General features: G+C 52.4%; 1 protein-coding gene across 1 annotated transcript; it reads left to right on the top strand.

Annotated features, from left to right (window-relative positions):
- Nucleotides 1–7355: 7355 nt before the first annotated feature.
- On the top strand, nt 7356–9036 carry NEUROG1 (neurogenin 1). The gene has a single exon (XM_032629160.1). It carries the CDS (start codon nt 7620–7622, stop codon nt 8352–8354), a length of 735 nt encoding a protein of 244 aa, XP_032485051.1. The 5' UTR covers nt 7356–7619; the 3' UTR covers nt 8355–9036.
- The last annotated feature ends 1613 nt before the right edge of the window (nt 9037–10649 follow it).

Below are 10649 nucleotides of genomic sequence, written 5' to 3' on the forward strand. Positions count from 1 at the left end.
ATAATTAATGGTGGATTTTATGGTTGTCTCATTAAAACATTTTAATTACTACAAACAAAATGCATTTGTGTTCGAACCCAACGTGACTTTATGTAGCCGAGCATTAAGGTAGAGAAGAGCAAAAAGGCAAACACTTCAGCTATTTCTCCATTCTCTGTGTTTATATCTGAATTCTCTCCCTAACCCAATAGTTAAATTCCGTTCGGATGAATCTCCCTGCGACTTCTTTTGTACACACCGAAGAGAATATACTCACACATCACACAGTTTTCCCACACTTGACTCACAAGCATCTTGGGTGGGGGGTGATTTTTTTAATCTCAACTGAAGACGTTCTTAAGAATTCAAAAACATGAAGTGGAGCAAGACGAAACTGCTCAGCGAAATTAACTCTGGCTTTAGCAATATCCCGTGGCAGGTGCAGCCTGGATTTGGGAAGCTAAATCTAGTGACAGCGACAGCAGGGGTTATGGTGTGTGTGTGTGTGTGTGTGTGTGTGTGTATTGATCTAAGCCCAGAAGATTTGACTTCAAAAAATCTACAAAAGCAAAATTCAGAGGCTTTGAAGGAGGTTCTGGATTGATTGGTAGCCTCAAGCAGCTGATGTGAGAATGATTGCAGGCCTCCCAGCTGAGGAGGGGCGGGGGTGAGCACCTTCTGCCTGCTCCCTCTTCATTTCAGGGCCCGCACCCTTGCAGGCCCTCCTTGCATAAGTGCGCACATCCCCTTCGCCTCCCCCACTCTACTCTGGGCACAAAAAGGACATTGTTTCACCCAAGACTGGCCCAAACTAAAAAACGCACTTCAAACCAAGCCACCCCAAGCACGCATTGTCCCCCTGCCCCACACATAGGCTTGAGAACTAACTCCATTCGAATTTGAAAAATTCTTGTGGAAAGAATTTATCTGGCTGCAGAGTTGCCCAGTGTGACTTTGGAGGGCATTTCTTCTGCAGCACTAGAATAAAGTAGATTTGTACCAGGACTTCCCCTGGAGGCCAAGATTCATCCCACACGTAGGCAGACTGTACACAACCAAACACGTCAGCGCACAGTGCCAAAGGACATTCAAGCAGACGTCTCCGAGGTGGGAAATGCATACAGCCGGCACTGTATTTAGCAGGGCAGGGGCCGAAGGGGCCTCCACGGATTTCTGGAAACCATGGATAATTTGCCATTTTCCTTGCTCTGTCACTGAAAGACCCCTCTGTTTCCCCCCTCCTGCCTCATTTCCCCCCCCTTTTGCCCCCCTTCCACAACTGTCATGGGTCATCAGTAAAGAAAATAGGGAATTGTTTCTCCTTTCCATTCCCCCAACCCCACCCTGCTTCTCTCAGATGGAAACGCATATCTGCGGGTGTATTTAACCGACTGAAAGGAACACTGCACACCTCTGGGGCCCACATCATCCTTCATCCCGTCCTGTTGAGTAGCTGCACCTTTTCTTCCTTTTATCTAAAAAGATTACGACATTTTCTTTCCAAAATACCACCCACGAAACCAATGCTGTCCCCTCCCCGCAGGTAGCTCCAGAAAGAAAAGGATGATGGAAATGGAGCAATTTTGTTTAGAAAGGGTGGCCCTCTCCATAGCTTTACTTGTGTAAAAATTCCCATCAAGACCACCGTGGACATCAACACTGTCCAGTGACCTTATAAACTCAGTGCTGTGCACTGTCCATGGCCAAACCCGGATGGTTGAGTGGCTTAGTTAGGTGCCAGCACCATTCCCCTCTCCTGTCATAACTGCTCCTGAGAACTTAGGTATACTGTGAGAAAAGAACTTTGCCTGTAACCTCACAACATTCAGATACATGCAGGTGCCACAGCACTCTTAATATTCTGTCTAATCAATTGGAGTGGATGGGGAATAATCAATCTCAGCTAAAACAATTTGGAGGCAAATTACAAAATGCAATAGTGTCCTTCCCCACTCCAACACATGCAGATTACCATCCCAGCACTTCTAATTACGGGACACTAATCCCTCAGCCTCATTCCTAACACAGCACCTCTAAAAGATAGTTTGCTCAACCTTGGGCTTATGTGTTTATTACAACTGAAAGGGAGGATGGGCAAGGGGGCAACTTGACTCAGCCTCATACCTCAAAAGGGCTGTGGGCTGTGGGTACTAACTGTGATTGAAGTCTACACGTGGTCACTGAGACACTGACAGGGACTGGAGGAGGAAGATGGGCAACCACAAATTTAAATCGGATCCATCCCTGGATCTTCGTGCCTACAGGCACTATAATTTAATGTTCATTTAAAATCCAGAAATTGTCTTGGGAACAGCACAGACTGCTTTGTATTTTTATGTACTAACCACACTAATCTATTATATATAAACGTTTATCATTTGTCACTATTTTCTCCTATTTTGGCCTTTGTTCACTAAAAAAAAAAATACACCAAGAATCTCAAAAGACTCTGGAAGCATCGGATGACTTGCTCAACACTGAGAGCCTCTCTCTCCCATCTCTCCAGAAAGCTGCTCCCTTCACCAGTGTGTTGACATCAGAAAGATCCTCTCAAGAAGGAACCAAAATCACCTCCCTGCTGGTTCCACAGTGCTCTTGAGTCAGACCCTCAGAGCCGCCTTGAACAGTTATTCACCTTCTGGTGTGCACCTGCACGCCTTTCTAGGATCCTCCTCTCTCCTTACGCCCCCAGTTGTCAGACAGGCAGTCAAAATTGCAGGAGGAGCCCCAGTCTTGGCATCACTTGGACTTCCTCTGAGGTGTCACAGGAACACGCCCAAGCTGCCTCAAGGGCTTAGGCAAGCACAGGATAGAAGGGTGGATGCTAAAGCAAGATATCTGTTCCAATATGAGGGGCAAACAGAGGCTCCAGGTATAAGTCAACAGTGACTTCAGCATGTGGTCCAGATTTCCAGAGGTTATGATTCTGGGCATCCGGGGTGGGGCCCCCCATCATCACTACCACCTCAGGTGACCACAGTGTGAGAAAGTCTGGCTTAATCCAGTCCCTTGGAACACCTGTACCCCCCTTCCTCCGCCCCCCACACATTGGCAGCTGAATGGCTCACACATCAGTCAGCCAGAACGCCTGGCTCAGCCCTCACCACCTCAGTGCCTGCTGTGGTTGGTTTTATTACATGCTCACATCATATCCTATTGTGCTCTGAGAATGAGGGTTTCCACAGATGTGCTCTGTACTAGGCTCCAAGGGATTATGGGGGTAGGAGAAATTTTTATCTCCCCCAGCAAGGGTATATGTCCTCCTATAAGGGGTCCAGCTGTTTTCTCTCAAAGAGAAAGCTCTGAGCCTCATAGAGAGCAGGTCTGAGCCTAAACTACCATCTCATTCTCATCTTCCCAGGGTTCAGTTCCATCCTTAGTGGCTCACTTGTAGGAAGGGCCCCCAAGCCTCAGGTGCACTTACTTATTCAAAACACAAGGGACAGGCACTAATGTCCAGGGAGGAGCTGCCCCATGCACTGCCCCAAAGCCAGGAGCAGACAGGGCAAGGCTAAGATGCCTGCCTGGTCAGGTCAGTAAGGCTCCGGCAGAGGTGGGGGACAAAGGCAGGAGAGCACAGAGTCACCGCTAGCTCATGAGGTGCCTTTGTGCACATGTGAAAAGCATGGCTTAGCGAGTGCTGGAGAAGCTAGATTTTAGCCCCGACTTGCCCTGGGTGCCCTTGTGCAAAAAACCACTGGAACAACTGTGACAGCCCTGCTCAGAAAGAAGCAGCAGGAGAGGAGACAGAAAGGAAGGAGAAAGGTCGCCATGGCCATTCAAGGCCCATCGCAACTGTCCCCTATCCTCATCAACTAGACCCCCCAAAGAAGCCCCATTCAGACTGGCTGCCACAGTCATCCTTACCCCTACCTTCTACCTAGATTCTATTCTATTCTATTCACATCCCATCTACCCTTCAAGGCCTTCTCAAGTCCCCCTCTCCCAGGAAGCCTTCCCTGACCATCCCCTTCCCTTTGGCGGGTGCACAATGCCCTTCAGATCTATTCCCTTAGTGGGCCCCCAGCACTTCTCTCAGCCAGTGGCAGGTCACCTTTCTGTGGCCACGTCTCCCCTGCCCCAAGACTCTCCACAGAGCACCTGGCACCATGCAGGTGGCATGCAGTAGGTGTTTACTGTGTATTTACTGATTAAGTGTGATGGAAAAACATGGAATGGGGGCTGAAACGACCCCTGAATCTGGTCCTAATTTGACCACCAGTAATCCCTGGGATACCTGGAGAAAAGACCTCCCCATCTGCTGCCCCGGTTTCCCATGTACAAGGTGCAGCAGATGGATGAATAAACTCCAAGGGTTCTGCCGACCTTGAAGCCTAGGCTTATGAGACTCAGAGCCGATGGCCCCCCACCAGCCAGGTTTTCCCCTCTGTCACCCCAGTGTCTAGCACAGTGCTTGGCCCAGAATAGGCAAGCAATATGGCATATGGGTTGCCTCTTTCTCTATGCTTTGGCAACCTTAGTGTTTAACTTGGTGCCTTATTTAGCAAACCACAGACATCGAGCTTGACCAACTCAAGCAAAAAAGCCCTACTGGAAAAGGCCTACTATGGAGGTTCTCATGCAATCAGTGGGTAGGCTGGAGAACCAGGCTTGGAAAATGGGGGTGTGGGGGGAAGGAGGTGCAGATCCACAGCTGAAAATGCTCAGGGAAAAGCTAGGTCAGGACACCCACTGGTTCCTGGCCACCTCTGCCACCACTGGCCACTGCCCTTCTAAGCTGCTGCTACAACACGAGTGTACTCTGAACTGTCACCAGTTCAGAGCCTAAGTTCCAAGTGGGGCATGCAATTAACCCACGGCCACACCCTAACTGCCAGGAATGGGGAGAGAGGTGTTCATGCATTCACATTCCTCAATGGGAAGGGTCTTCAGGGGCAAGGCAGTCAAGACATGATAAATGATTCAGATGACTCTGTTCCCTTGACCAGACAGATTCTCTCTTCTAGTAATTTGGAAAAGAAGCTGTAGTATGTTGAATAGTGGCTCCCAAAAGATATGTCAGCCCACAACCTAAGAATGTGAACTTATTTGGAACAAAGGTCTTTGCAGCCGGAATTAAGGTAAGGATTTCAAGATGAAATCATCCTGGATAAAGGTGGGTCCGAAATTCAAGTGGCCAAGAGACAGAAAAGAAGACACAGAAACACAAAGGAGAAAAATACAGACGTTGAAGTGGTGCATCTAGAAGCCAAGGAATGCCAAGTGTTGCCAGGACTCACCAGAGGCTAGAAGAGGCACTGACCGGATTCTCCCTCAGAGCTGCAAAACGAGCCAACCATACTGAGGCCTTAATTTCAGACTTCCAGCCTCCTGAACTGTGAGAGAATAAATTTCTGTTGTTCTAAGGCCCCTAGTTTGTGGGAATTCATTACAGCAGTCTCAAGAAAATAATATAGGGGCCCAGAGGTGTCATCAGGTCGAGGCTGGTGGGAACGTGCTGGGTCCATGGGGAAGCTGATACAGGGAGAAAGACACAGGGCAAAAAGCAGAGTGAGGACTCTGGGCTCCTGCAGGATCCCACAAATGCCAGCAGCCTTTGGGTTCTTTGAGATGCCCAGTATTACCTACCAATTTCCCTTTCTCGCTTAAGCTGATTAAAGTCACTTTTGTGACTTCTAGCAAACCTGTTAGAGCCCTTGTATACACGTCCAGCCTTCCCCTCAGGTTCAAGTATGTGTGGGGTGCAGCAGCGGGGAAGGGAGGGCTGAGTCGAGTCCAGTGAGCTGGAAGACAAGCACTGGTCAGGGAATTCCCTGGCAGTCCAGTGGTTAGGACTCCGTGCTCTGCCAAGCACCCGGGGTTTGATCCCTGGTTGGGGAACTAAAATCCCACAAGCCTCGGGGTGGAGCAAAAAAAAAAAAAAAAAAAAAAAGACAAGCACTGGTCAGCCACCCAAGATGGAATCTGCCTCCAAATGGCATCCCTTCAGAAAGGGACAGTGTCCCAAGCAGAGTCACTCGGGCTCTGAGGACAGGTCAGGCACCAGGCCCAAGGCCACCACTGAGATATGGTGAGGAGGCTGAAACTTTTCTGAAGGTGTTCATTTTGTTTTTAACTCCCCACCCCCATAATCTGGTGCTGTTCCTTCGTGGCTATTTTCCCCTAAGCACGGAGTTGCGGGTGTCTGGGTCTCTATCGCTCCAGAGCCAGCGTTGGTGACCAGAGAGAAGCTACTCGTAACATGCAGAGTGGAAACCTTCTGCTGGGACGGGCACTCTTACCTCACTAAGAGGGAGAGGGGATGGGGGGCGAGGGGCTCCACTGAGTGCTTGCTACCGTCTCTCCTGGGGCGGGAAAGCCTCGCTGGCTATCGAACCTGAGGGGGTCTTAGAGGCTGCAAGCGCCGCTCCAAGAGACGCAGCACAAAGAGTGGTGAGGGTGGGCGCTGGGGGAAGCGGCGAGGGCTGCCGGAGAGAAGGGGATTCGCATGCCTCTGTTACTTTAAGAATCTTCGGACAGCGTTGGGGGCGGAGGGTAGTTGGAGGGTTACGAGGGTTCGGCCAAGACGCCACCCAACTTGGGAAAGCATCCATGCCTTCGCTTTCCTCGCTGCGCCCCCCCCCCCCCCCAGGCGCGCCCGCACCCTGCCCTAGGTGAAAGTCAATAGAGCCATTCCCCTACTTCTTCACCAACCTGGACGAAGCAGAGGTGCCTGTCTCCGCCCTCTGCCCTTTGAGCCACTCTCTGGTTTTCTTAAATAGGGTTTTCCCCGGGTTCCCAGGGCGCAGCATCTCGCAACCATTCCTGGGGCGCTCGGTCACAAAAGCGCCCTGCCACGTGTTCCAAGAACATCATCTTACATCATCCCCAACAGGGTAGACTTATGCCCCATTTTACAGATGGGGAAAGTGAAGTCAAATCACTAGCCCAAACTCACGCAGCCACTCAGCAGCCTGAGGAGAGGGAGCGAACCCAGGCTCTCAGCGGGCTCCAGATTTTCGCAACTCGCTGCGCGGCTCACGCTTTCCGCCCAGCGCCCCGCCTCCCCATCCCACCCCAGCTAGGGGCTCCCTGCCCGCCCCTGGAGGAGCGTGCCTCGGCGGCTAATCGCCGGCCGCCCCCGCCTCCGTTTCACTGCCTAGAGACGCCCGGGCCGGGTTAGTCCGGAGACCGCCCCGGGGCCGCGCGACGCCGCCGATTGGCCCGCGGTAATTACGGGCACGCTCCGGGAGGGGGGAGGGGCGGCGTGGCCCCCCGCGAGCATAAATTATGCAAATACCCGGGCGCCGCACGGGGCTGACCTGCCGCCAAGCTCCATTCACGGGGGCTGCCTCGGGGGCGGAGGTGGCTAGGGAGGGGGGCGCCCATTGTTGCGCCGAGTACTTAAGGGGTCCTGAGGCCGGTCGTGTGCCACACTCGGTACTCACACGAGCTGATCTGATCGCCGGCGAGATCACTCGGGAGACCGGCGGGAGCGTGGCCCCTGCAGGCGAGGCGAGGAGTTGAGGCCAAGTTCCCGGTGCGCCCCTGCGCCCTTCCAGCCCTTGGCGCCCGCAGCCGGCACAGAGTAGACCCGGGCCATCCGGAACGTAAGTGCGCCCCGACGGCCCTGCCCTCAGCCCGGGCTCCTGCCCTCTAAGCGCCCTCTTAGCTGTCCATCGGTCCTGCACAACGCCACGATGCCAGCCCCTCTGGAGACCTGCCTCTCGGACCTCGACTGCGCCAGCAGCAGCAGCACCAGCGACCTGTCCGGCTTCCTCACCGACGAGGAGGACTGTGCCAGGCTCCAACAGCCCACGTCCGCCTCGGGGCCGCCCATGACGGCCCGCAAGGGCTCACCCGGGATTGCCGGGGCGTCGGACACTCCTCGTGCGCAGGACGACGAGCAGGAGCGGCGTCGGCGCAGGGGCCGCGCGCGGGTGCGCTCCGAGGCGCTGCTGCACTCTCTGCGCAGGAGCCGACGCGTCAAGGCCAACGACCGCGAGCGCAACCGCATGCACAACTTGAACGCGGCGCTGGACGCGCTGCGCAGCGTGCTGCCCTCCTTCCCCGACGACACCAAGCTCACCAAGATCGAGACGCTGCGCTTCGCCTACAACTACATCTGGGCTTTGGCCGAGACTCTGCGCCTGGCCGACCAGGGGCTGCCCGGGGGTGGTGCCCGAGAGCGCCTCCTGCCGCCGCAGTGTGCCCCCTGCCTCCCCGGGCCCCCGAGCCCCGCCAGCGACGCGGAGTCCTGGGGCTCCGGGGCCGCCGCCTCCCCCTGCGCCGCTGCCGCCTCGCCACTCTCTGACCCCAGTAGCCCCGCCGCCTCCGAAGACTTCACCTATGGCCCTGGCGACCCTCTTTTTTCCTTCCCGGGCCTGCCCAAAGACTTGCTCCACACGACGCCCTGTTTCATCCCTTACCACTAGGGCCCCTTTTGAATACCGTTACCGTCCCCCTCCCCCAGGCGACGGACAGTAGGTGGGGGCCCAGTTGTGGCCTTGGGACCCCAGGTCCAGGCAGAGGAAGAAACGGGAGCTTTAAAGGGGTAGGGGATACCTGAGCCGCTTGTTAGGTCGCTGCACCCTCGCAGTGGCTGCCCCTTAGTCTGTTTCTCCAGCCCTCAGCCCCGGGCCCCTCCTGCCCGCCCCTAGACGGCCTTTCCTTTTGCACTTTCTGAACACCACAAAACCTCCTTTGTGGCTGGCTCAGAGCTGACCCCAGCCACCACTTCAGTGTGATTTAGAAAAGGGACAGATCAGTCCCTGAAGACGAGGTGAAAAGTCAATTTTACAATTTGTAGAACTCTAATGAAGAAAAACGAGCATGAAAATTCGGTTTGAGCCGGCTGACAATACAATGAAAAGGCTTAAAAAGGAGAGACAAGGAGTGGGCTTCATGCATTATGGATCCTGACCCCCACCACTGCAGGCTTGCTCTAGGAAGAACCCGAGACTCTTGCGTAGCTATTCAGGCACTGGGCTGGAGAGTACTTTAATTTATTCAAGATGCTTCATTCATATGAAAATGTATTTTTGTACATAAAGAGTTTATTCTATTATTATGAGCTTTCAAAGTTTACATTTTTGTACTGCAGATATTTCGTGTAAATAAAAAATAAATAAAAAAGAAAATAAGTCACCAAGTGTCTTGCCTAATGTTGGTGTCTCTAGGATTTTTCTTCCCTTCCACTCGCTGTTCAACCACTAAAGTGAAACAGTATCCCCACCCACCTTCAAAACTCCAGTCCTATCTCAAAACAATTAAAAATAAAATGCACCTGATTTCCACCAAGATATGGATACAGAGAGACTAGGGCATTTGAGATCCATCATTTCCTTTCACTTTGTAAACACAAGAGAGATCTTTCAGGCTCCCCATAAGCCAATTAAGACTTTTTAGTGGGGAATTAGCCCCGATATGCAGCTACCTGTAGAGGTAGGGGCGGTGGGAGAGTCTTTCTTTTGAGGAGCTCCACATCAGCTGGCTCTGTGTTTCAAAGAGAGGGGATTAAAAAGATCAATACAGTATGACCACTGGCTAGGAAGTCCCAGTGACAGGTGGGCCCAGGCTGGGCAAGCAGAAGGGTCCACTCTTATAACAGCGTATTTAGAGGGGGAAATTGATTTGTAAACAATGCCTCCAAACTGTTGTTCATTGAGGCTGGGCTCACCCTGGCTGGGAGGTATGGGATGAATTATGCTGGTGTGGTGTCCCTGGATGGGCGTGCAGCTGCCTAAAATTGTGAGGGTGTCCTCACCTCTCCCTCCCCCCACCCAACACACGCTGTGCCAGCAGTGTCCACAGAGGGGGGCACGCGGTGGACTCCGTCCTGGCTTGTTCAGCTAGCCAGGGGCAACAGCCAAAGCTTTCATTTGCTGCCAGAGAAATCAGCCGCCCAAACTCAGTGGGGATTTTTCTGGCCGTGGTGTGTTTGTCTGTTGTCTGACAATTAGCTAACAGCACAGGCCAGTAGCGGCTTTTGTTTTAAATCTCCGAATGTGGATAATCACAAGAGGTAGTTCCTAAAATGCAGTTGCTGTCTGTTCCCCCAGCTCTTAAGTTACCCCACATTAAGACCAATTTTTTTTTCATTGGTTTCCCCTTTTCCTGAATATAATTATTTACAAGGAGGAGGTAGAAATGGGTTCAGAAAATAGTATGCTGTAGCGTTAGAGAAATCATATCGGTTTAGGAGGTGAATAGAAGCAGAGGCCAAAAGTAAGGCCACCAATAGCATTTTTCCCTTGTGGAAATATTTCCCTCCTCACACACATGTCCTGATGAGTTGGATCCACAGAGTCAGATGCTGGGTCCCCAGCAGTCATTGCTAAGTCCAGCTATAGTCAAGGAGCCCTCTTTCATATAAAAAGGCTCCTTTTCAGAAGGTTCTGAAAAGTTGGGTGCTTTCTCTAACTGCCCTCAGAGCAAAGAGTCTTCCAAGAAATCTTCGGAAGTTATGAGGGCTCAGAACTGAGCTGCTTCTGCTAAAAGATCCAAGGAAAAAGTTGTGTCTCCTGAATGACCCTGCCCGGGGCCCCACTCTATTGTCTGTCTCAGAATTAATTCACTCTACCAGCTTTGCATTTTCCTATAGCAAAAGGCACAAATGGTCTGCATCAGATTTTCTGTTCTCCCGTGCATAGGATGCTTGAAAGTGCCTCCCTCCAGCTTTCTAAGGGGCTCAGGCGGGGTCTGCGAGAAGGCAGGTCCCCTACGGAGAT

This window comes from Phocoena sinus, chromosome 3 (assembly GCF_008692025.1).
Source record: "Phocoena sinus isolate mPhoSin1 chromosome 3, mPhoSin1.pri, whole genome shotgun sequence".
NCBI lineage: Eukaryota > Metazoa > Chordata > Mammalia > Artiodactyla > Phocoenidae > Phocoena > Phocoena sinus.